This window comes from Anser brachyrhynchus, assembly GCF_964034855.1.
Source record: "Anser brachyrhynchus genome assembly, chromosome: 24".
Classification (NCBI taxonomy): domain Eukaryota; kingdom Metazoa; phylum Chordata; class Aves; order Anseriformes; family Anatidae; genus Anser; species Anser brachyrhynchus.
The window spans coordinates 1,072,724-1,097,346 of record NC_137717.1 but is presented as its reverse complement, the minus strand read 5'-3'; the positions used below and the strand labels follow the sequence as shown (position 1 = coordinate 1,097,346).

Sequence of the window (24,623 nt, the reverse complement as noted above, 5' to 3'; positions counted from 1 at the left end):
GCCTCCAGCTGATCTCACAGGGACTGCACATGAAAAGCTTTCTCAACTAACAGCAAAAAAGGGAGGTTTTGCTGTTGAAGCACGTTTACGAAGTAACTGCTTGCAGGTAGTGTTGAGCTGGGCTCCAGCTGGGTAAGAATATGGCCAGCTGAGAAAACACCTGCTTACTGAGGCCTGTCACTCCTGCAGCTGTTAAAATGGAGAATTTAAGACCTGTTTTACAGTATTTAAATATTGAAAAAAATAAATGAGTAACAATTAAGTGCTTTTCTATTAAGTTCCTGTCAGCATCTGTAACAGCAGAGCGGTTTATGGTGTCACTACAGGTTGTGACTGATGGCGTACATGGCCTTTTAGCACTACCAAGTTAAAGTTTAACTGCATTAACGTCCCTTCTATCATTTTCAGTGGGGAAAAAAAAAAGGAAAGGGGGTAAAAGGAAACCCCAACCTCTCCCCCCTGCACCCACCTCACGGCCCCACACTCGCCTCAGGCGCTGTGGAGATCAAAACCACCTCACACTCGACGCCCGATTGGCTAACCGCGGTCACCTGACCCAGCCAGCCAATAAGGTGTCAAAGCCGCTGCTGAGGGGCGGTAGCGGCGCTGGGCCGGGTGAGGGGTCGGAGCGGTGACCCCGAGCCTGCCCCGGCTGCCACTGGGGGCTCCGGGCCGTTGGGTTGGGGACAGGGCCAGGTCTTGCTCCTTCTCCACAGCTCCACCATGCTGGCACTGTCCCGTGTCCCAGCAGGACACCACGGACACGTGCTGGAGCCCTGGGACTCCTTCAGAGGGGAGGGAAGACACGCTGTGTGAAAATCGTACTTGTTCAAACATGGGTCTGATCATCTCAGCAGAGAACAAAGCGCAAATGTAATCTATTAGACTCAAAAATCCACCAGCCAAAGTTACTCACAGCCAAAGTTATACACACAAATCCATTAATTCTTTTTAGTTTTATTTCAGCATTGAAGCTTTCTCAAAAAACAGAAGGGATTTTATCCCTCATCTTCACAATAGGAAATGAAAACTGTCTGGTCTATTTGAGATGGTTTTACAGCAAAATAAAGATGAGACATTACCTCCAGTGGCAAAGCACCTCTAGAATTTACCATAAAAACAGGTCATGGCAGCGCAGACCTTCCCTTACTCACTGTGCCTATGTCACATTTGAATAGCAATGGCAGGTAACGCACATTTGCTGTCCCGTGATTTAAAACAAAACATTTTTTAAATTATTTTTGATTTACTGAACTCAACTCTAGTGTTTGACATTAAAGGAAAAGCTAAAAGAAGCTTTTCAGGGGTTAGGCACACAGTCTCAGAATGCTGTATTAACTGAGAAGTGATTAAATGCGTGGACTCCTCTCGGTGGAAAAAAACAGTGTAATAATCAAAAACAGTCAGTTTGACACGTGAATCGCCATGCACAGTCCTCCCACCTGAGGGATGCTCTACATTGTCCTTTGCAAAAAAAAATGGGAGCTGATCCAGATTGTCTGCTTCTTCTAAAAGATGAGAATCAGCTTTCACAAGACATAGTTAGGAGCAAACCTGCAGAGAATTTGGTGAATTCCTTTCTACAGTGGCAGCAAAGCTGTCTACTTTTTTAGAAGGATAATAGATGCTATTAGTATTCCTTGTACAGGGTCACATGCTTTAAGATTTCATCTGGAAATTTATTTCCAGGAAGTCAGCACCACCTGGTGGCGTGACTTTTTTTTTTTGAATTTATAAAATTATTTTACTTCCTTAGGTGTCCTTCAAACAAAAGCTTTTAATCTGATCCACTGAAGATATTTTGGACCCTTTAGATAATACAAAAGAGCTCAAAATTATTCTGTTTAAATTTGCAAATGAAGTCATGTAATTATCTCCTGCCACCCTACAAAAAGCTAGTATTTAGCTAGCAGCTCCATTAATTTATCTTAGTTCATACAGCACCCAACACACGTATCAGCTTTAAAAGCTGACTACCAGCATTCCTGAGAGACTTTCAACCCCTATAATTCTCTTCTCAAATCCGCCCCCAGACCCAACTAGCTCTTTTTTTCCTGGCATGCAGGTATTGGTCTGGCTCACCATCCTCAAGTCAAAATAGAGGATAACATTTCCCACAACCCCCTTCAATTTATGATTTGAATTAGCGAATTCCTTAGTCACTTTCATGGGGGGTTAGTTTTCTAGGGACTTTTGTCAGCCAATGACAAGTATCCGCTTAGTTAAATTTCTCTTGCTTTAAATATCAATGATGACAAAGACTTCTGGCTTTTCTTCTTCACAGATCTGCATTGCCGAGTAAGTTATGGCTTTGACCTCTGTGCCCTAGAGTGAAAAAGACACAAAAGCATGAATTTTCTAAGCAAAATAAGACTAAGCAAGCAGTTGTGATAACGATGTGAGAACCAAACCCACATAAACATTATGAATATCAACTGTTTCACTACTTTATCGTACATCACAAAAAAAAAAGCCAACCATTGAGTTTGCCAGCGTGAAGGAAGCATCAGCTCAACAGTTCAGAAATGTATTCACCAAAAAAAAAAAAAAAAGCAGGATGTAAGATCTTAAGTTGTGCCTGTGATACCATTCAAATATGTTTATACTTGGATCTCTTGCCAACTTAGAGGTCTGACTTAGAAGACACCACCCTGTCCCCATCCTACCCCTAAAACATAAAGATGTACAGGTGAATCACTGCATACCTGAGGGTGTTTTTGTAAAGAGAACTCTTCTCCCCACCTTTAAAAGCAAAAAGAAAAAGAGGTGATCGTATTGGTAATATTTAATCAAATGTTACAGCTAGTTTCACTGACAAGCATAGGACAGTGAGACTTTGATTTAAAGCCTCAAAGAATGGTAAAGGAGTCCACAATCCATGTTTTAGAAAGCATCAGTGCCCTCCCAGTACATCACAGTATTTCAGAGAAACGACTGAGGGCAATATGTGTCTTCAGTGGAAGATATTCATTACTCAGTTAATCATTTAAAGCTCACCCAATTGATCTTATTTTGAATTGCATTCGGTCAATGTAAAGCACTTTCACCTCCTGCAGAGAAAGCAAGTGAAAAAATGTGTTAGCAATGTCTTCTATCTTCAGGCACAATATTTCATTAACAAGAATATTCCACTGTTTAAGTGGAATCTAAAACCAGAAAATCTGAGCATTCTCAAAGACGTATACTGCTACTTGGAACATACAGACAGCAGAGCTGCCACTGAGGTATAATGGCAGGTAATGACTGTTTTTTGTGGAAACAAAGCTAAGTGCTTGCTTCTGAATTTTTTGTGCCTTGGTATCTTATTCTCTGCATTACACCTAAGTGATCTGTTGTGTCCCTTTTTCTTCCCTAAGGGGACACTGCATTCAGAGCTGGTACTATCAGAGATTTGACTTGTCCCACAAAATGGAAATAGAACAAAACAGAACACTTACCCTGGGTATAAAGAACTCATTAGCACTGAATTTATACAGCCACTCATCCAAGAAGTGAAAGAGAAGAGACAACATGTCATGCCCTGCATGATTGAAGCAGAGAAGGTAGTCAGTCAGTTGACTGTCCCAGTAAGAACACCCAAACAATTTTAAGAGTTCAGCTGATGTACAGCTTCTGCACTAGAAGATTCAGATTAGTTATGCTTAACTGAATTTTCATCAACTATTACAAAACTACATCTAAAAACTCAGAAGATTTTAGTACACTCCACCTGCAGGGTTCATAAAGTTCCAACATAAAAAGCCTTACCTTCTGCTTCTACCTCTACGGTATCCAGAGGTTCCACAGTCTCTGTATCAGTCATGTAGCCAAACATGGCCATAACGCACTGCTCAAATGCTTCTTCCAAAGTGTCTCCCCATGCATGCAGCCTAAAGAGACACAGGATAATTTACCACATCGTAACAATAAATAAATAAATAGATAAATAAGAGTATTATGCAGGTGAGAAATGTGAACATAAGAACAAATACAAAGAAAGTGACTGCACAGAAATGCTCGTCTATACCTATGCATTTGAGTAGATCACATAGATTTTTCTTCTTACAGTATGTGAGAAGAATTTCTTGGGAGAAAATTGATTTTTTTTAATCAAACAACGGGAACGTCCTTTTGCAATATAGCTAATTGATATCTATGAAAGTAGACTACTAAGAAAAAAATTGTTGTAAGGGCAAGCATTTAAAAAAAGATTTCAAAAGACGCTTCCAAAGAACAGAAGCTTAATCAGAAGCACCACAGCAATAATACTTTAGAAAAGAAACCAAGTATGTGGTTCTATGCCCTCTGAAGAGCAGAAATGAAACAGACAATCCAAAAAACTCAGTACATGACATTTCCTAGTTCCATAAGGTGTACATCTGTAACCAGTCTTCAACAGTCATCCCAAACTTGTAGCAGTGTAAGAAATAATCCATTTGTCATATAGATAAATCCCACCTGCCCATACTTACTGCACATCTGCTGTGTGATCCAAATCTGAGGAGGAAGGAAAAGAAAAGTCATGACATCACCACATACACTTTAAAATGAGGATAAAAAATAATGTTGTTATAACAATAACTTTCTGCATTCATCCTGAGACATTAAACAATGATAATCTATTTTCCAGTGTATTAGGAAAAAATAGCATAGGTAAAGCCTTCTGATCAATAGAAGAAAAATTGTGTTTAATACTAATTATGTCAGTGCCCTACATGTACATGTGCCCTATGTTCAAAGTATGGCTTTTGTAATGCAACAGGCTTCTACAAGTTAATTGCAACAAAAAATAACTAACGAACAATAAAGAGTTTTTGCTGAAGTCTGCAGGACTTAAAATTATTCATGCAGAGGATGAGATTTGCAAACGTTTACAGCTCAGTGAAAAAGTGTACCTGTCCACACCCAAAACCACCCATTATGCAAAAAGGAGAATTTTTAGAAGTACGTAATACAAAATATAAAGTAATCTTCACTAATAGCATAAGCTTAACATCCCAAGCATGTATCAAGTTTTACATTAACATCATTTATATTCCCTTAGAGAAACGAGAGAAATGGAAAATAGTGCCAGGTTGGTAGAAACAGGGCTATCTTGGGATGTAAATATGCCACGCTGTGATCACTCCAACTGAATGATTGTTCTGATGCTGTTTAGATCATTCCCACACTATTAACGGTTTCTCAACAACTGTCTCTAAAGCAAACAAATTCCAGTGAACGTAAAAGAAGAATAAAATCTCTTCCAGTTATAGAAAGAACGTAACTATTGTAATCTGTCACCGTATTTCTGCATTGCTATCGAATAGAGATCTGAACACATCCTAAAAATACATCTTCTAACAGAGTAGTATAAACTGTCCCTCCAAACAGACACTGCTCAAACAGAAAACAGACACCCTGTGGTCTCCTGTGAGTGCCTTACGATGGCCCTTGGGCTGACGCGCTCTGGCTTGAAATTTCTTAGAAGTCATTCCAGGGGTGGGGAAAACAAGAAATAATGATCCTGTAGTTGTACATGTAGGAGGAAGAAAAAAAAAAAAACAAAAAAAAACACAGAAGACCAACACACTCTTCATTATCTCTTCTAATATAAGGGAAGTAGACAATGTACCATCTAGCTAAGAAATAGCTCAAAAGGGTAAAGTTTTCAACCTAAGTCTCTTAACTAATTTATTCATATTATTTCCTTAGCACCCGTAACAAAAAAAGGCAGCTACCTTCCATAAAGAGAAACACATATCTCATCTCTATTTTCAACTACAGATGTATCCCGCAGTCTAAACCCACAAAACTCGCACGTTACAAAACCCCACAAGCACCTAAACAGCGTATCCTGCTTTCTTCCTTTCTCCCCCACCCCGACTGCGCCGTCACACACGTGCCGTGTCAGGACAGCGTTAAAAGCACTCACATTCATACTTCTTATTGAGCGGGGGGTATTTGGCTTTGACAGCCCTCTGCTCCTCCGTCAGGTTGTAGTCCCTCTCGTCGCCTGCCATAGCTGCCGGGCCGAGCACCGCTCGCTCACTTCCTGGTCGCACGGAACATGGCCACCGCCGCCTTCGTCCAGCCTCGTGCCTCCCGTGATGCCGCTGCAGCAAAAGGGAGAAGTGATTTCAGGCGGTTTTTCACCTGGCAGCGGCTCGGTAACAGCCGTACGCAGGCTGGTGTATTTAAAACAAACACGTTACGCTGCTCGCTGCCAGAACTGGGGAAGGTTCAGTCCTGCCCCGCTCGGCTCACCGGCTGAGAGGAGCCGCACGCCGGCAGTGAGGGAGCGACCACGTTTCTTCTGCTGGCGTACAGCACCGGGCATTTGATTCATCCTCAAAACACCGTAATAATGAAAAATAATGAAAACGGCTATAAAGCAAATTAAACTTTCACGCTTCAGGTAAGCTTGGCTCCTAAGTTTTACAGCTGAGGGTACTCAGCCCTCCGGTACGTTACACAGCAAGCTGGAGCACCTACCGCCTTCAGACCCCAGGCTGGGATGGAAAACCTTACATACAGCTTTAAAGAAAAAAAGTATTTTTCCCTTCAAGAGAGGGACTTCATTTAAGGCTTCGATCCTAGAAAAATGGGCATGGCAAATAAAAGCGTGTGTGTTCATTTCCCCCACAATTCCTTTTTTTTTTTTTTTTGAGAGTGGTATGGGTGTATTTCATAAAAAAAAATTTACGTCTGATTCTCAGATCAGACCTTAGCAGTTGCTCCATTTCACATCAGCTTACATTTGTAAATTGAACGGACCTAGATTGGAGACTGATTAACTTCAGGCTAATTATTTTTTCCTCAGATTAGAACCGTAGATTTTCAGGTACAGTAATTATTCTCATTTTCTCAACATTTTTGTGCGTTTTCAGATTAACCCACAGCTGAGCCCAAGACTTCCGCAAACAACACAAACAATAGATATGTAGGTGCCATATAATATTTATTAACAATGCACCTCGGCCTTTTCTCGCTGCTAGTCGCAGCAGCAGCAGCACACGGGGTTCCCGCTTCCAGGTAAGCTAGGTCTGCACGTTGTGAAGGGGAGTTGGGGGAAAAACGCAACGATGGGCGACTGCGGGCGGCGCAGGGCCCCCGGGGGTGCTCTGGAGGCGCTCAGGACCGGGCCGGGCCCCACACGTTGCCCCCGGTACCGGCGGGAGCCGCCCCGCCCCCCCCCCCCCCCCCCCCCCCCCCCCCCCCCACGGGCCTGCCCGCGGGCGCTGCCCCTTTAAGAGCTGCTCGAGGGGCTCTCGCCGCCCGCCCCTTCCCCTGCGCAAAATGGCGGCTCCCAGGGGAGCTTCACCCCCCCTCCCCTTTCCCTCCCGGCCTCCCTCCCACGTGACCTCCGCGCGCGCTCGCGCGGCCGGCCTGTCCCCGCCCCGTGCCGCTCCCCGATTGGCCGCGGCCTCCCGGCGGCGGGCGCCGATTGGGCGGCGTTGGCGCGCGAACGGGGGTGCGCGGCGCGCCGGGGCGGCAGGCGGCGGGGGCAGGGAACAATAGAGCCGCGGCCCGACGGCTCCGCGCGGCCCCGCAGCGCCCGCCGCCGCCCCGCCATGGCGGACAAGGAAGGTACGGCCCGGCCCCGAGGCTCCGCCAGGCCCCGGCCAGGCCCGGCCGCGCTCGGGGACAGCCTGCGCGGACCGGGGGCGGCTCCGCCAGGGGGCGCGCAGCGGGCAGGGCCTCGCCGGGCCTGTGGGGCCTGCACCGGGCCGGGGGAGGGCGGGGGGAGGCCCCGCGGTGCTCCCGGGGCCCGTGAGGCTGCGGCGGGATGAGGGGGGCCTGGGGGGGCCGCGCCCGGGCCCGGGCCCGGGGAGCCCCGGGGGGTTGCGGGCTGCCGGGCCCAGGCGCTCGGTAGCAGCTCGGGGCCGCCCCCGCCTGCACGGGGCCGGGGCTGCTCCGGGCCCCGCAGCGCCTGAGGCAGCGGGGTTCGGGGCTCGGGGCTGTTCCCGCAGGGCCGTGTGACCACATAACCGGTGCGCATCGTGCTGGGCTCCCCGCTCGGTGCTTGTTTGTGACACTGTGTGTGTATTATAACTGTATTCACAACGCTAACGTGTGGTTTTAAAAAAAAAAAATAGCAGCCTTTGATGATGCAGTGGAAGAACGCGTGATCAACGAAGAGTACAAAATATGGAAGAAGAATACTCCCTTCTTGTACGACTTGGTTATGACCCACGCTCTGGAATGGCCCAGCTTGACTGCGCAGTGGCTGCCGGATGTAACAAGGTGAGCTGCTCCTTCTCGTTAAACCACGGTAAATAGTAAATCTAGGATCCTTTATATTTTTTTGTTGAAGTAAGGCATTATATGATTCCTTTCTGTCTTAATTGCTTTTTGTGTCCTTGCCTTGCCAGCAGCAAGTTGAGGACCACAAATATTAGAGTCAGTGCAGACACTTTTATATTTAGGAAAATAAAACCCTTTTATCACTGAGAAGATATTTTCACACCCTTGATTTGATGCTTTTCTTCCTTCCACTTCACCCTCTTTGAAAACAAAAGTCTCCTTTCTTCCAACGTATTAGTAAATATAAATATAACTTCAGTATAATCACTATAATCAAAGGCTATTGCAGTCAGCTTAGTGTTTGTGTGAACCCCTTTTGTTTCTCATGTAAGTCTCTCCTCTTGCAGACCTGAGGGCAAAGACTTCAGTATTCATCGGTTAGTGCTGGGCACCCATACTTCAGATGAACAAAATCATCTCGTGATAGCTAGCGTGCAGCTGCCGAATGACGATGCGCAGTTTGATGCTTCGCACTATGATAGTGAGAAGGGAGGTAAGGGAGCAAAGGTGTCAACCAGGTGGAGTTTTAACCATTTTTTCCTCCTCCTATCGGTTGAATATTTCTTTTTTCTTAACGTTCAGGTAATAAAATTCAGATACTACTCCTAAACTGGTTGGTTTATTTCTAAGTGGTATCCTTACTTAATGGACAAATACTGTGTTTGATGTATCTGCATAATGTCTTGGAAGACCTATTGAAAAAGTAAGCAGGGAAAAACTTCACCCCTCTATTTTTCATCGTGAGTCGACAATGAATTTCTTGGAGTACTGCTTACCTGGTTTTTATCATCACTTTTGCATTACATAACCTCAGTGAGAAAGTCACTCACGTAAAAGGATGTTTTATTTCAGAGGAGTGTATCACTTCAAATGTTCTCCTCTAGTCTGAATTCTGCTGCCTGATACTTGTGCCAGCCTGACTTGGATAAAAAGATGACTGTATTTTGTTCAGCGTATCAGCCTTGAATTTGATGCTTTCTGTAATCTTAGTTGGCTCTCAGCATTGCTGCAAGTTAGGCACTTCTCACTTTTGTGTGCTTGAATCAATCTTTTTACGTGGCGAAAGTCCTCAATGACCTAATGTTAGCTTTTGTTTTTACCAGAAGCCTGGATTATGCAATTTGTGTTTTGATCTTTGGGCTTCTTAGAGTTATCGATGAACACAATGTTGTCTAATAAATACTTAGTTTCTATTCTATCTTGATATTTTTCAAAAATACACTATTCTGATTAAAAAAAAAAAACTGCAAACCTTCTTTTTGCCAGAATGTTGCTGTGCAAGTTCCTTAAAATAGTAAGTTACTGTAACTAACTATAGAGATATAAGGTGACTTTAGCAAGTTACATAGTTTCACGTTTCAAACCTTGTGCAGCAATTTCTTTGTACCACAATTTTGTCTGTTCTGCAATGCTGAGCTTTGATGTATTTGAAAGTGATGTTACAATACATTAATTTTAAATATACAGCACATATCTTCATTACAGATAAGAATTTTAAGTGGGATGAATTTGGGACTTGTTTTGTTCTAGGAGAAAACAGTCTTTAACTGTCTCTAAACTTAACCGAAATCCTGATATTTTTATGTTATAAATACAGATATTTAAGGCAATGTGCCATTTGAAAACTGGATTCTTCTAGTTGTATGTTCTTGTGACTATTCCCCCAGAATAAGTAGTACCAGTAACTGAGTCTGGATCTGTGTGTCTTGATCTGAAAATGAGTAATTGTTTACAACTATTAAATTCTTTTTTTTTTTTTTTCCAGAGTTTGGAGGCTTTGGGTCAGTTAGTGGAAAAATTGAAATCGAAATCAAGATAAATCACGAGGGCGAAGTGAACAGAGCGCGTTACATGCCACAGAACCCTTGCATCATTGCCACAAAGACTCCATCCAGCGATGTCCTCGTCTTTGATTACACCAAACACCCTTCTAAGCCAGGTGACTGAATCTTTGTCATGTCTGTGCTTCAGAGGTCATTAGAATATAAATGACAGCCGTTTCGTAAGAAAAGATTCTTAAGAAAAAGCTGATGTAGTGCAGAAGAGGTTGAAAACTCTTGTGGGTTGCATATCACTTGTAATTTTAGAGGAAAGTGGGCATTTAGTGTAAAAGGTTATTTTGTAGAGACGTGAACGTACATAGCTGATGTGTATCAGTACAAAGGTACGTGTTTTTCTCTTGCTGTTTTCCTGTGTTTTGCCATGTCAGTGTATGTGATGGTATTTGGAGTGGTAGAAGGTGGCTTGCTGGAAATGATATGATCTGCTGGGTAGCTGAACTGTTGTCTTGATCTGTAAGGATATTACCTCTCATTTACTGATGAGCTTGGCAAGATCACAGAGAGTAACTAGTTCTGCCAGTTACGGGGAAGATCAGAAGTGTATTTATCGCTTTTGAAGTAGGGTTGGAGATGATGAGAGAGAAAGAACAATACTCCACCAGCAGAATATTTAGGAAGAATTTTCTGAGCAGTAATTGAGTTGGGCTGCTGCTGTTCCTTCATCCAGCTAGACCAGGTGTGTCATGCCAGGGTATGAAGGTGGCTACTGGGCTTCTTTGACTCTTCAGCAGGTAGCATAGCACTAATTTAGAAAGGGCCACTGCTAGGTCATCCAGCCTAAAAATTTGCAGCTTTGAAAAAATCTGCAGTGTGTCTATTGGGCTAAGCAGACAAACTGCTCTGTGCTGTCTCACTGCTTTTTGTTTTAATGAGGTGATTCGTAGGTTGGGGATAATGCTCAAAAGGACAAGGAGGCATCCTGTTGGAAATACAAAGCGAAGTTTAGTAAAGCACGGTAAAACTTAATGCCAGGTATTCCACGATGCACTGAAAGTGATACTAAGCATTGGAGTTCTTATGCTGCTGCTTTACAGACCCTTCTGGAGAGTGTAACCCTGATCTGCGTCTTCGTGGACACCAGAAAGAAGGTTATGGGCTGTCATGGAACCCAAACCTGAGTGGGCATTTGCTTAGTGCTTCTGATGATCATGTGAGTATTTTAAATATTTAAATATTAGCTGGGGTACAACCTGCACTTTATTTGTGACCCTCGGCAAAGGTTAAAACTGTTTTTCTTTTTGAGGGGGAGGAGGCAGGGGAGGTGAAGAGAATTTCTGTCTCAAGATTCAAATTTATTTTGTTTTATTTATTTATTTTTTTAAGACTATTTGCTTGTGGGATATTAGTGCTGTTCCAAAAGAAGGTAAAGTGGTGGACGCGAAGACCATCTTCACAGGGCACACGGCGGTAGTGGAAGATGTATCTTGGCACCTGCTCCACGAATCTCTTTTTGGGTCTGTTGCTGATGATCAGAAGCTCATGATGTAAGTGGGGTAATGTCTTTAGAGATTGAGCACTTCTGTCTGTTTTGCTTTCCCAGCTGCCCCCAAGTCCATCAGTAAAATGGGATTTAAGCCTTTATTTCTTCTTACAGCTGGGATACTCGGTCAAACAACACCTCCAAACCTAGTCACTCGGTGGATGCTCATACAGCTGAAGTCAACTGCCTCTCTTTCAATCCCTACAGTGAGTTTATCCTGGCTACAGGATCAGCCGACAAGGTAGGTCTGCCTTGAACTTGGAACATATTTGTTTAGTTTCTGATGTGTAAATGTAGATGTGTTATATTGGTTACTTCAGAAAAAAATGTTTTTGTGTCTTTGACTAGACTGTCGCATTATGGGACTTGAGGAACTTAAAACTGAAGTTGCACTCCTTTGAATCACATAAAGATGAGATATTTCAGGTATAACAAAATATCTTTCTTTTATGCTCTTAGTTCTACTTAGATGGCTGGGAAAAATGGAAAGTGTTCTTTTCCTCTATGTTTTTATTAAGTGTACTTGTGCTTAAATGTCTCGTGTTCTTTTCTCTCATCTGCTTATAATTTTCTGGTTTATTGTTGTAGAGATGTGTAGCTTTCTGTGTGGGGGGGCAACTCCAGCACAGTTTAGAGTATCCAGAAAGCCAGGGTCAGAATGTAACAAGGAAATGTTTGAGAGTTTTGTCCACAATGCTAAGAGTGAAATACTAGCAGTACAGAGTAAATGTAAATTATTCATGGTAGCAGATTGAAGCAGGGAGGCACAGTGAAATGGCTGCAGTGTTTTCATCTTCTCAGCTTGGTCCTGTAAGAAGGTTTTAGCTGGTAATCACTAAAGGGGACTGCTGGACCGTCTTGTGACAAAAAATAATTGCTAATTTTGCTGGTTGTAAATATAGAAAGTTAACATCACTGGTAGCATGTGCTTAGCAGTTACAATATTTCCATCTCCAGCTCATGCATTAGTCAGAACCAAAATATGTAGAAGGATTTTTTTGTAGAAGGGTTGGTACTTAAAAGATTCTGTACATAATTTTATTTAGAGGTAACTAGAGTCTTAAATGTCAGGTTAGTATGCAGAATTGTCTTCTTTTGTAATCCTGTGATCCTAGTGAGTGGTACGTTTTGGAGAGATTTATCTCCAGCAGCCATGGTTAATGTGAGCTTTTGGGCAGTTAAGCTGTATTGCAGCGATTTTCTTTTCATGTGTAAACCATACTTACTATTTAAGGAATCTGTAGTTTATATTCGTGCAGTCCTTATTAAGGAGTAGCTAATATCCTTGAGAGTTGTTTAAACTTCTTAACATGTGGCGTTTGTTAGAGGAGAGGGTATGTGTGGTACCATTTTGGTGCTCAAATGCCTCGTGAGTATATAAACTAATTGCTATCTTAGGAATGTAATTATTGGGCACATTTATATTTTGAGTTAATAGTGATTTGCATTTTCATAAAGCTCTCGTAAGATACAGTGGTGTTTGCTGTGAATGTCAGCAATGTTATGGCTTCTTAAAACTAATTTGCTTTCTAAATTCATCCTTGTCTGCAGGTTCAGTGGTCTCCCCATAATGAAACTATATTGGCCTCCAGTGGCACTGACCGCAGGCTAAATGTTTGGGACTTGAGGTAAATCCCAAATTAGTCAAGTTGTCATGACAAAATATTATTGATGAACTGCATCACAAAAAACAACAACAAAATAAACACAACCTTTTCATTTTTTCTTTTAAAGTAAAATTGGAGAAGAACAGTCCCCTGAGGATGCTGAAGATGGTCCCCCAGAGCTATTGGTAAGTCTTTTGAATCTCATTGATCGTTTTGACCTATGTCACTCATGTCTGTAACATAGATTTGAAAATGTTACCACCACCACCACTGTTTTTTTTCTTTCTCCTGTACTAGTTTATTCATGGTGGTCATACTGCAAAGATATCTGATTTCTCGTGGAATCCCAATGAACCCTGGGTAATCTGTTCTGTATCAGAAGATAATATCATGCAAGTCTGGCAAATGGTAAGTTGTTTGGGAAAGTGCAGGAAGTGGTAGATAAGAGAGTGTTGAACTGCCTGAATTTCAGCATTCCTGATTTATTTACAGCTCTCAGAATGACTTGCTTTGTAGAGCTGCCTAAGTCTCAAATGGGTTGTGAAATCTGTTTTAGATTTGGTAGAAACAAGGGTTTACAAATACTGAGAAATTGTTTTATTTCTCTATTTAAAAGGAAAAAAAAAAGGAGTACTGGTGTAGAAGTAATTTTTTTCTTTTTGTGCTTGAATGAAAACAGTGTGTTTAAAAAAAAAAAAGTGAAATTAAGGTTTCTGTTAGTTACTGTTGTTAACAAATGAAATGTTTGCAGATGATATAAATATCCCCCTGTGGATGGAGAGGGGTGAATAGAAAAAGCTTGCTAGTTTAAATTACCAGCTGTTGAAAGTTTTGGAGAACAATCTTGTGCAGTTCGAATAACCTCTCAAAGGACCATTCTTCTAATTTTGGTTTATTTATAGATTGGTTCACAGAGGCTTTGTCCTAGCAGCATTCTATATAGTTCTTCTGGAAGGTGCTGCTGCAAAGTAAAGGATCTATTAAACATATGCACAGTAGTCTTAATTGAAATAAGCCCTGCAGTGGTCTCTACTTTTAAGAAGTCAGATTTCCACAAGCTCCATACAGTAACTTAGGGTACTTCTCAAATGTTTTGAAGACATTGCTATATCCAAAAAGAAATCTGTGTTGCAGCTTTTATGTTAAATAGCCTTGAGGGATCAGGGATAGGTAACTTACACGTGCAGATAAAAACCTGCCAGAACTTCTGGAAATGTTCTAGCAGATGGAGTCCTGTTAAATGAGGTGGTAAGTGCTTCGTCAGTTCCTCCGCTTCTGTCTTGCAGGCAGAAAACATATACAATGATGAAGATCCTGAAGGAAGTGTGGATCCAGAAGGTCAAGGATCCTAGATGATAACTCTTCCTGTTTTTAGTCTTTTTCCTTCTCTTCCTTCTCAACCCGATACTGACTTAACACTGGTTTTGAGACACACGTAGACTTTGTTCAGCCATCCTTCTGTAGATACCATCAACTGCTTTTCATCCCAGACAGTGAGTACTCCCTAAGGAAAGGGCTTAGCCCACTTAGCCCAACTCAGCTGGTTCTGCACTGTAGCTCCTTGGTCATATTTCCTACAGCAACCTCTTGTGTATAGAGCTGGCTGTCCCGTTTTAGCTGCTTTTCTCATACAGAGCGAACTTTTTTTTTTCTCCTTATTTTGTCTTTAGCTTGCTACGGCTTTTGCCTAATTTAAACAAAAGTTAAATCAGTAGAGCTGCCAGAATATGCTTAAGCCAATGGAGATGATACAAGTGTTAATCCACTGGCAGTTCAGAAATGGAGTGTGGAAGGTCTTGCCCTGTTCAGTACAGCTCAGAAGTCTTGTGATTCCTTTAGTTAATCTGTACCTGTGTGGCTTTTTCTGCCTCTGCAGATACAAAAAAAAAAAAGGCAAAAAAAGACTAGCAGATTCTGACTTGAACTGAAATGATTTCTTTCTATATTTTTTTTCTCTACTGGTAATTCTGGGTTTTTCATTCCTTCCTTTGGTCCTATCCCTTTTCTCCGGTCTGCTGGGTGACAGCAGTTTGGATACATTCAGCTGTTCCTGCAGAGCATTGTTCACCTTCCATGTATCTTGCTCTATTGTGTGTTTCTTGAGCTGTGTTTTCACATATATTTCTTTCCTTTCTGTGAAATGGTTTTAAAAACTTGGGGCCACCAAGTTGTAAAGGTGTATGTTTTTACCAGCTGATGTCCCACAGAAGGCATGTCCCGTAATCTAAAACAGCATTGGTAGCTGGTACATGTAAAGCAAATTACATGTGGATGAACTACCTTTTTTAGGAGTTAGTCCTTGACCACTAGATCCTGCCCATCTTCCACTAGGGTGTCCTGTTCCACCAGCAACCTGTTACTCTCCATGTTCTTCATGACTAATTGCGTGTAAGTGCTTCAGATGGAATAAATTTTTTCTACATAAACGCTGCATTGCTGTGTGGTTTTGTGCTGATGGTTTCCTTCTGCAGTGACTGTTTTCTTGAGAGTAAACTATTTCTTCAGAAAGCAGAGAAAGCGAGCATAAAGCAAGGGCGTAATCTCTACCTGTATGTGCCCTATGAGAGGGTAGGTGCTGGTATGTGTAGTCCTTACGTTTATAATGCATGCTTCTTCAACACCACCTCCTCCTGTTTCTGCTCCTTGCTTTGTGCAGTAAGCACTTAATAGCTCCAAGCAGTTGGGAATGCACGGGAGGGAGTGTGCCTTCCACCTGAGGTGTGCTGCTGTCTGAGTATTGGGTCTGCCTGTAGCCCTGACACAAGAATGATATATTTTTATGTAGTCTGCAGCGTGAATAGTTGGACACCTTACACGCACCATGGTTTGGCACACAAGCTTATTTTCCTTTGAGACACAACTTCAAGAAATCAAAAGCTCCTTAAACTGACCTTTATTTTCAGTGTGAGACTTTATATAAAGTGGAAACCTTTTATCCACAAGCTTCAGTTTCTGTGGCCCACATTGGAGCATGTCACAATACAGCAGACAGCACTTGAATTACAAAAGAGTCCTGTTAAAAGGATAAAGCTTCACCTGTATGTAAACTTCAAAAATCAACCCCCAACACCGCCTTCCCCAACACAACCTTCTGTGCAAGCTTACAATCCATCTAGGGAACAAGACAAGATACATTTTCCAAACACAGCAAAACATACATTGTTATTCTTCATATATGTCCTTTTATCAGTGCAAGTATAATTTTCTCTGCTCCTCTGTGGAAAAGCAGTTTTACAAGAAGATCAGCAGCACTCTGGCATTCCTGACTTCAGGCAGCCGCTGTACAGCAGGCGAGATAAGCAGTGAAAGGAAACGTCCCCTGCAGCTGCCTCTGTCCTCCGCTTCTGCTGTGAAGAAGAAGTGTGTCGTTTCTAACAGTCTTCGTCTGCTTTTTCTTCTTTTTTGCAAAGGTGTCCGTAGATTTCTAAGCAGCCCCTATATGGGTAGAAAGTGAATTTAGTGTCCCGAATATGGAATATATGAAATGTGTAAGGTATTCTGGCTGGAGAAAATGGGCAACAGGGAGAGACTACTTCTGAAAATCTTCCATTTCACGATGTGGAAGGAAAGCAATCAGGTGACACTAACAGTGGCTCAGCACGTGGTGCTGTGGCTGTGCAGACGCGGGGCCAGCCCCACCAGAGCCCTCGGCAGTCACACGAGCTCTGGCAGGAGGGAACCTGAGGTCTGGTGCAAGCTGTGGGAGGAGGCAGCTCAGACATATGTAACTCGGGTCCCCGGTTCAAATGTGGAACTCGAGGTGCCCTGACGTTTAGGAGATCTGGAGCCCCGTCACTTCCCATGATGGCAATTTGCAGATCCCCAGGAATTTAGAGTGCAGCTGCACCTGGGCTTGGATGTTGGCTTCTGCAGCCTGCGATTCAGACAGACCCCACGCAGCAGAGACGTGGGGTTGCTGGGATCTGTTCAGAGTTGTCAATGCGGTTACCCTCGTTAATAAATCCTGCACTGACTGCTGATATGACAGGCCAAAACAGGAAGATCGCCTCGCCCTGGCTTATCATGCTACAGTCTTTCGTGGATAAAAGAGAACTGCAGCTGCTGGTGGTGGGCAATGCCCTCCCGTGGCGCATGGGGAAGGGGAAAAAGGAATCCTACAGTGGCAGTAAAGCTCCAGAAAATGCTTAAGGATGTGCACAGCTGAGATTGGAGGAATGCACAACAATGCAAAGCCTGGTAAGTAAAATAGTCCCCAAACCGAGGGACATTTTCTGGAGCTTTAAAACCTGTATAGTGAAGAAGTCTGGAGTGAAAGCAGCCGTGTAGGTTCATAAGCAGGAGGTGGGTCTCTGTTGAAGAGCATCTGCAGCAACGTTCCCAAACCGAGAACTCTGCTCCCTTCCATGTGTTCCTAGGGAAATATTTTTTTTTAAGTTGCCGCGCCTGCCTCTTGGAAGGCAGCCCCTGCTTCTATTTTGCACAGAACTTTCCATGACATCGCTACATGGCAAAGGGTCGGAGTTTCCACGGCCGCAGCCGTGCCCGTGCCTTCCGCGTGTGCGGGGCGAGGAGCGCCAGGCTCGCCCGCTGCCAGCCCTCCCCGGCCGCCTCGGGACGGACAGACTGACTTGTAAATGGACAGCTCCTGGTGCAGGCTGCTCCGCAGTTCCTCCAGCTCCTGGTTCTTGCGCTGCTGGAGCTGGACGCCGTTCTTCAGCTCCTTCAGCCTGTCCTCCAGCTCCTCCACTTGCTCCTGGGGGTGAAGAAGCCAAGACCGAGTTATGGGGGAGCAGCTGTGCGCCGTACGGGGCTCTGCCCGTCCGTGCTCTGCTCCAGGCAGGAGCAGCCAGGCCAGCAGCTGCCAGCCATGGTGTTAAGAAGCCTCTGCAGAAAAGCTTTGCTTTCCTACGAAGGTGGGAGCCAGGGCTGGAATGCAGCGCGTGCTTTGGCTTCCCTGCTGGCTGGATTTGTCCCTTACGCTGCTAGGTGTGCGTTTGAAAAGCTGTCAGCGCTGTGTAAATCTAAAACCCTTGAGAAGATAAACACAGGACTGGGAAAAATAAAATGTGGAGGCACACCAGGGGCTCCCCAAGGTCCCAGCTGCTGAGCGAGGTGGGATCCTGGAGGTCCCCATGCTGCAGCCACAGCCCCGGCCAGCCCCAGTCTGTGGGGACGCCGGCTCCGGGCAGCGGTGGTGGCCGGGAATCTTGGCAGCGAGACGGGTGGCAGAGCCGCCTTGCCAAATGTGCTCTTGTGGATATTGAATTGCATTTTCTCTCTGCACGAGGTGATGCGGGGGATGCCTGGCACGGCCCCACGTCTCTTTTCCAGCACCCACAAGCAGCTCTCATCAAATGCTGAGCTGCGGTGCTGGTGCTGTACCTGCACCTCCTGTCTGTCCCCTGGGGTATTGGGATGTGTCTGCGCGTTTCTGGGCTGACACGGCTTTACCTGGAGCAGCAGCCTGATGACCCACGTGTGGGCCTGCCCTGGAGGGCTTCCCAGAACCCAGAGTGTTTGCTCATGCCTATGTAATGGTCTTTTCATGCTGAGCATCCAGACCAAGCAAGGCACAGTGCTGCTGAGTCACCGAGTTTTAGACTTTGGGGCTTCTTCAGGGGCACGAAGTAAATCCTCAAGGAGAAAAGTGTCAGGGAGGGGGATGCATCTGACTTGAACCCACGGGAGAGATTTCACTTCGCTGCCCTCCTTATCCACCCCTCTCCCCCCTTGTCCCTACGAGCCAGCCCTTTGACATCCCCATCCTTTGTGCCCCCAGACAGCGATTCCCAAACCTGAACGCACCGCCGAGGACGCTTACCCGGTACTGCCCGACCTCTTCATCACGCTTCTGCTTGACGAGGATGATCTGCTCCTCCAGGCTCCTGTTCTGCAGCCGCAGCCGGCTGACCTCCCCCTGCAAGGGCCGCAGGGCCTCCTTCATCTCCTGCATCTCCCCCTGCAGCGCCTGCAGCGCCTTGGCCCCGGCCTCGCGCCGCTCCAGCAGCCGCAGCAGCTGGGGCTCGTAGTGCTCCTCCAGCCCCCGGCGGCTCTGCGCCACGAAGCTCTCGAACTCCATGGAGAGCCGGCGGCTCTCCTGCAGGTACTGGTTGTCCTCCCGACGCGGCGGAGCCTCCAGCCGCTGCCGCAGCGCCTCCTTCTCCTTCTCGCAGGTCTCCTTCAGGCGGGACAGCTCGCCGGAGAGCTGCCCGGCCTGGGTCTCCAGCTCGCCGCGGTAGGCAGCGTGCTGGGAGAGGTCGTGGCGCCGGCTCTCCAGCTGGTACTGGCAGGCCACGCACTCCTTCGTCACCTTGAAGAGCTTCTGCTTGATCTGTCGGATCTCGTCCTTCAGGTTGTCTCTCTCCAGCTCCACCTTGGCCAGCAGCCGGCAGGCGGCCTGGATCTCCTCGTGGGCATGGCGGATCTCCTGCAGCGCCGGCTCCCGGAGCTGCGCCAGCTCCTCGATCAGGCTGTCGCGCTCTTTCTCCAGCTGTTCCACGGCTTCAATGCACTCCTGGAAGTAGTCGCCCAGCTCTTCGAGGGTGAGGCACCGACACTCTGTGCCCTCCGTGTCCAACGGGGTGCCTGCCCCCTCCGCATCCATGTCCAGTGGGATCCCTGCCCCCTCTGCGTCTACCTCTGGTGGGATCCCTGCCCCGTCTGTGTCCATGTACAGCGGGATCCCTGCCCCATCTGCGTCCACATCCAGCAGGAGTCCTGCTCCATCCACATTCAGTGGAAACCCTGTCCCACTGGCATCCATGTCCAGCAGGATCCCTGCTCCATCCGCTTCCACATCTAATGGGATCCCTGCTGCATCCACATCCAGCGGGATCCCTGCTCCATCTGCTTCTGCATCCAGTGGGATTCCTGCCCCATCCACATCCAGCGGGATCCCTGTCCCACTGGCATCCATGTCCAGCAGGATCCCTACTTCATCTGCTTCCACAGCTACCGGGATCCCTGCTCCATCCACATCCAGGGGGATCCCTGCGCCATCTGCTTCTGCATCCAGTGGGATTCCTGCCCCATCCACCTCCAGTGGGATTCCTGCCCCGTCCACCTCCAGTGGGATTCCTGCCCCGTCCATATCCAACGGGGCTCCTGCCCCGGCTGCGTGCTCACCCAGCAGTGGCCCTGGCATGCTGAGGTTCAAGGCAGCGTCCCCGACGTCCGCCTGCAGCTCCTGGCAGGCTCCTGGGCTGCCCACGCGTGCAGGAGCAGCCCCCGCGCCCAGCGCTGGCTCTGAGGGGCTGCGCGGAGCCTCCGGGTGCGGAGGAGCGCCCGCAGCCTCTCCCTGCGGGGCCGGGGCCGCTCCTGCTTCATCCAGCCGCGGTTCTGGAGGGGGCTCTGGCTCTGCCATCAGGTCCCTGCAAAGGAGAGGAGACGTCAGCCAGCACAGTGACTGCCACAGGTCCCTGCACTCCCTGTGCAGACCGGGCAGCGGTGCCGCTTGCGTGGCCTGAGGACAACTTTGACCCAAGCCGTTTGCTTCAACGTGGGCCAAAATAAAGGAGCAAAACCATCCCAAAGAGAATGACTGGGGCAGAGGAAGGGCGAGTGCTTCAAAACCCAGCAGCACTTCTGTCCCCGCAATGGGGAATGACCCGTGTGGGTCACCCCAGCAGCACCGCCGGCACCGGCGTGATGGCAGCGGGGTGGCCGGCGGCTCTCGGCACAGCCGGTGAGGCGCTCCCAGTGAATGTGCCCGGATTCCAGCTCCGTGGCATAACCTCACGGCAGGGGAATGCGCTGCTAAAGCGCAGGCGGGCTCCGCGCTGGCTGAGGCCGGAGCAGAGCACGGCACCGGGCCCGCGGCAGCCCCGGCACTGGCTTTGCAGTGTCATCCGAGCCGGGCTTTATCCCGGCAGGCACCTGCTGCCGCCACCACAAAATGCTCCCGGCTCACGTTCACCCGGGTGCTATTTGGGGCAGGAGCTGAGCACGGTCCTGGGTCCGGCGGGGGTTTTTTCTGCCACGGGGGCAGCGGGGAGATGCTCTCACCTCCCGGCCCCGCGGGCTGAGCTCATATCTCGTCATCCCCAAAGGAATGAGCGCGGGCTGGCACCGAGCGGCCTCGGCTCGCTGCAACGGCTTTAAGGAAAGAACAGATTTTCACCGGTACTTTCTCTCCTAATAAGGCAGTTTTCTGCAGCGATGACACATCGCAGCCTCGGACCCAGCGGCCTGACCGCTGGGGCTGGGGAACACAGGGAGAGGTGGGGAGGGGGCTGCGCAGTGCTCAACGTGCCCCCCTCCGCTGCCAGCGTTTATTTTTCAAACTTACCAACTCCCTGCTGCGCCTGTGGGGCGCGCTCCCCCTGCCACCCCCTCACCCCCGCTCTGGGTGCCTGCGATGCTCCCTGGGGGGGCTGAGCCTCAGCACCCCCCGTCCAGCCCAGCACCCTGGGGTCTCGCAGTGCCCTGCCCTGCCCCACGCCCCCCCCCCAGCCCCTCTCCCCCCGCACCTCCCCGGCTCGTACCTTGCTCTCCAGGAGCCCGGTGCCCCCGGCGCTGTGCTGCACATGGGCTTAGCATGGGGCGGGTGGGGGTTATTAATACACGGGGCTGGAAATCAGACTCCCCCGGCAGCCGCTTCACCCGGCTGCAGCGCCAGCTGCGGGTGCTGCCGCCCTCCGCCCTGGGAGGAGGAGGAGGAGGAGGAGAAGGAGGAGGAGGAGGAGGAGGAGGAGGAGGAGGAGAGCGGGGAGGGCCATGCCTGCATCCCTGGCAGCAGCAGCCGCAGGGCTGGCTGCAGCCCCACATCCCCAGAGCATCCCTGCCAGCCCCCATGCCGGGGGGATGTGATGAGGACGTGGGGGTCCCTGGGCAGGGGGGGCGTCCCTGGGACTGCAGGGGTCTGTGTCCAGCGGGGGCGGCTGGAAGGGGCACGGCGGGGGAGGCAGCACGTGGCCGTGAATCGGTGCGGCCTTATCCTGTGCACGGAGCAGGGGTTTGGCGGGGCGCTGGCAGCACAGCGCCTCACGGCACTTGTTATTTATTGAAGCACACGAGTATATTAAATACCGGCACCTCAGGGGCTCCATCGTCCCAGTGCCTGCAGAGCGCAGCCCCCAGTTTCCCACCCGTGCCCCCCTTTCTGCTCTCCAGCCTGGGGCTGGGGGCCACGGCCGCACTCCCAGGCGCTGCCGCTGCCCTCGCTGCTGCCCTCGCCACTTGGGGCTCTGCTTTCCGCCCCTGCTCACCCACCCGCCCTCCCCGCAGGACCCCAAACCCACCCTCTGGGTTACTATTATTAGCATGTATTTATATGTAGTGCGTATTTTAGATATATTGCCACATCGGCGTGTGTGCAGTGGCCCAGGGGGGCAGCGTGGCCGGTTGGCACTTGGCCCGGCCACCCCCGGTGTGGGGCTGGAGGAGGTGAACGGCAGAAGCAACTGATTAAAGCGAAGTTAATTAATGTATCAAAGCAAAACAGAGCCTACCTCCGCCCTGGCAGTGCCCGCTCAGGAAGTCGGCACTCGCGGCTCAGGAAGTCGCCAGCTTACGTGCCCCGAAATCGCCCAGCAACGCGCACCACAGCTTGCAACATCACGAAATGCCACCCTGTCCCCGTCCCCGCGTCACCACCTCCGTCACCTTGCTCGCCGCCGGGTTTAAAATAACTGCTCTTGTCCATCTCCCGGGCCTGCTGGCACACGCGTGCAGGGGAGCAGAGCTTTAAAAGGAAAGGGAAGATTTGGGTGTTTGGCTTTTTTCAGCCCTGTTGCTTTTTTCAGCACAACCCACCTTTTTTTTCTCCCCGCTCTCTCTTTTTTTTCCATGAAGCGCCTCTCTTCGTGCTGAGGCTTTTGACTCACTAGGAGAGGAATGCTGTTAATTCGGACAAGTTGTGCGTATAAATATACATCTGTATCTGCGATTGCCAAGGGGAGAAACCTGCGGGTCAGGCGGGCCGGGTGCAGCAAACCCCTTGTAGGGGATGAGGGGAGGACGGCAGCGCCGCTGCGAGCCGGCCGGCGTGCCTGGGCACCTGCCAGGGGACGGCCGGGGGGCTGCAGGGGCTCAGCTGTTCCCGGTAAGAGGAGAGCCCCGGCTGTTTTGTGGACATAACCAGGCAACGGCCGGCTCGGGTGTCAGACCCGCCGCGGCTCCGTCCCACGGGGTGCGACGCCCTCGTGTGCGAGCCGCCCTGGACTTTGCTCCGGCAAACAGGAGGGAGAGCGAAGGCAGGAGCGTATCTGGGAGGGGAAATGTTCCAGCTGTTGGAACAGGATAAACCACGGCGTCTCCGGCCGCTCCTCCACCCCCCGCAGCGTCCTGGCACCGGCCTGGCAAGGGCTGAAGGCAGCTGGGAGAGATCGGTGCGTGGCATCGCGGCGCCCGCCCTTCGTGCCCCTGCCGCTGGTGCTGCTGGCCCAAGGGCAGGGACGGATCCTGGGCTCTGAGGGCAGGGCTCTGTCCCAGGGCTGTCCCGACAAGCCTCGGGGACAGACTTGGGGAACCAGGGAGACTTTGTGGCCTTGGCAGCTCCTGTGGCTCCGTCGGCGCATGCAGCACCGCAGGGCACCCAGCCCGCCCGAGCCACAGCGACTCCAGGTGCTGCTGCCAGCCCCGCGCCCCCACACGTGGCTAACAAGGGCCCGGTGCGGGGCTCAGCACCCCGGGCCATGTGCCGAGGCTGCGAGAGTCTGGCTGCGGCCCCATGAGCAGCGCTGCGTCCAGCCCCACGTGTGGGAGCTCAGGGGGAACGTGTGATTCATTGCCAGAGCTGGGAGAGCTTCCAGGGAAGGATCCTGGGTGGGGAGGGCGGCTGCACCCTGCCACCGCTCCGGCCCCTGCCCTCACCTCCTGCCTCAGTTTCCCCGCTGAGAGCTGAGATGCCGGGCAGCCGTGGGGACACCGCTGTGGGAGCCAGCACGGAGCAAGCGCCGCAGTCATGTCCCAGGACCCAGTGCCTGGGGCTCGCCCCGCTCCCACCAGACCTGTCTCCAAACTCCCAGATAAGGATGCTCAGGGCCCTTGCGAGAGCGAGGCAAGGTCACCGGCGGGACGGAGGGGGAGGAGGGGGAGGAGGAGGAAGAGGAAGAGGGCAGTGTGGGCACGTACCCAGCTGGGCCTCAGGTAGAGATGAAAGTGGGAGCCCCACGGTGCCGTCCGCCCACAGCTCCAGCGGGGACCTTGGCGGCTGCAAGGGATTGGGGCTGGACCCTGCCGCAGGCTGCAGGCGCCGGCGGCTCCGCTTATCTGGGTGCCGGGGCCGCTCTCCCGCAGCGAGGGGGAACCAGGAAAGTGCCGCTACTGTGACCGCTGCTGCTGAACGGACGCCGTCCTGGCCAGGGAGCGCAGCGGGGACAAGAGCTCTGTCCCTTTCGGGGACCCAGTGCCACAGCCCCTGCGAGTGCCTGCCCCGAACTGCGCTGCTTCTGCTTTATCTCCCTTTGTGCAACCCAGACACCGGCTTTAAACATTTGTGTCAAGGCTGTTTGTCCCGGCGGCGCTCCC

The 24,623-nt window shown here is 49.1% G+C and overlaps 3 protein-coding genes across 6 annotated transcripts; 1 reads left to right on the top strand and 2 right to left on the bottom strand.

The window, feature by feature from the left end:
* Nucleotides 1–941: 941 nt before the first annotated feature.
* On the bottom strand, nucleotides 942–6,332 carry ZBTB8OS (zinc finger and BTB domain containing 8 opposite strand). Of its 2 annotated transcripts, XM_080567125.1 has the most exons (8): nucleotides 6,226–6,332; nucleotides 5,894–6,074; nucleotides 4,452–4,476; nucleotides 3,748–3,869; nucleotides 3,438–3,520; nucleotides 2,998–3,050; nucleotides 2,706–2,742; nucleotides 942–2,325 (listed from the first exon to the last, which is right to left on the bottom strand). In XM_080567125.1, exons 2-8 carry the CDS (start codon nucleotides 5,979–5,981, stop codon nucleotides 2,239–2,241), a joined length of 495 nt encoding a protein of 164 aa, XP_080423251.1. In that variant the 5' UTR covers nucleotides 5,982–6,074; nucleotides 6,226–6,332; the 3' UTR covers nucleotides 942–2,238. The 2 variants fall into 2 exon arrangements, with proteins under 2 accessions (XP_080423251.1, XP_080423250.1); XM_080567124.1 differs by lacking the exon at nucleotides 6,226–6,332 and having other exon boundaries at nucleotides 5,894–6,131.
* Nucleotides 6,333–7,370: 1,038 nt separating this feature from the next.
* Nucleotides 7,371–15,619, top strand: RBBP4 (RB binding protein 4, chromatin remodeling factor). 2 transcript variants are annotated; one of them, XM_080567072.1, is made up of 12 exons: nucleotides 7,371–7,548; nucleotides 8,058–8,205; nucleotides 8,613–8,758; nucleotides 10,031–10,204; nucleotides 11,141–11,256; nucleotides 11,430–11,590; nucleotides 11,701–11,827; nucleotides 11,935–12,012; nucleotides 13,138–13,214; nucleotides 13,321–13,378; nucleotides 13,491–13,601; nucleotides 14,480–15,619. In XM_080567072.1, exons 1-12 carry the CDS (start codon nucleotides 7,533–7,535, stop codon nucleotides 14,543–14,545), a joined length of 1,278 nt encoding a protein of 425 aa, XP_080423198.1. In that variant the 5' UTR covers nucleotides 7,371–7,532; the 3' UTR covers nucleotides 14,546–15,619. The 2 variants fall into 2 exon arrangements, with proteins under 2 accessions (XP_080423198.1, XP_080423197.1); XM_080567071.1 differs by having other exon boundaries at nucleotides 7,372–7,548; nucleotides 8,061–8,205.
* Nucleotides 15,620–16,071: 452 nt separating this feature from the next.
* SYNC (syncoilin, intermediate filament protein) lies at nucleotides 16,072–23,102 on the bottom strand. 2 transcript variants are annotated; one of them, XM_080567068.1, is made up of 4 exons: nucleotides 22,604–23,102; nucleotides 18,976–20,524; nucleotides 17,783–17,907; nucleotides 16,072–16,628 (listed from the first exon to the last, which is right to left on the bottom strand). In XM_080567068.1, the coding sequence occupies exons 2-4, from the start codon at nucleotides 20,515–20,517 to the stop codon at nucleotides 16,565–16,567; spliced, it is 1,731 nt and encodes a 576-aa protein (XP_080423194.1). In that variant the 5' UTR covers nucleotides 20,518–20,524; nucleotides 22,604–23,102; the 3' UTR covers nucleotides 16,072–16,564. The 2 variants fall into 2 exon arrangements, with proteins under 2 accessions (XP_080423194.1, XP_080423193.1); XM_080567067.1 differs by lacking the exon at nucleotides 22,604–23,102 and adding an exon at nucleotides 21,638–21,806.
* Nucleotides 23,103–24,623: the final 1,521 nt, after the last annotated feature.

Coding starts and splice junctions, on each gene's coding strand:
- ZBTB8OS (XM_080567125.1), bottom strand. CDS start 5,981: ATGGCAGGCGACGAGAGGGACTACAACCTGACGGAGGAGCAGAGGGCT. Junction 3,051..3,437: donor ATGAGTTCTTTATACCCAGG/GTAAGTGTTCTG, acceptor CTTTCTCTGCAG/GAGGTGAAAGTGCTTTACAT. Junction 2,743..2,997: donor TTCAAAATAAGATCAATTGG/GTGAGCTTTAAA, acceptor TTGCTTTTAAAG/GTGGGGAGAAGAGTTCTCTT.
- RBBP4 (XM_080567072.1), top strand. Junction 8,206..8,612: donor TGGCTGCCGGATGTAACAAG/GTGAGCTGCTCC, acceptor CTCCTCTTGCAG/ACCTGAGGGCAAAGACTTCA. Junction 13,379..13,490: donor ATGGTCCCCCAGAGCTATTG/GTAAGTCTTTTG, acceptor CTCCTGTACTAG/TTTATTCATGGTGGTCATAC.
- SYNC (XM_080567067.1), bottom strand. CDS start 21,681: ATGTGCAGCACAGCGCCGGGGGCACCGGGCTCCTGGAGAGCAAG. Junction 17,908..18,975: donor AAGAGGTCGGGCAGTACCGG/GTAAGCGTCCTC, acceptor CTTCACCCCCAG/GAGCAAGTGGAGGAGCTGGA. Junction 16,629..17,782: donor CAGGAGCTGTCCATTTACAA/GTCAGTCTGTCC, acceptor CTACCCATATAG/GGGCTGCTTAGAAATCTACG.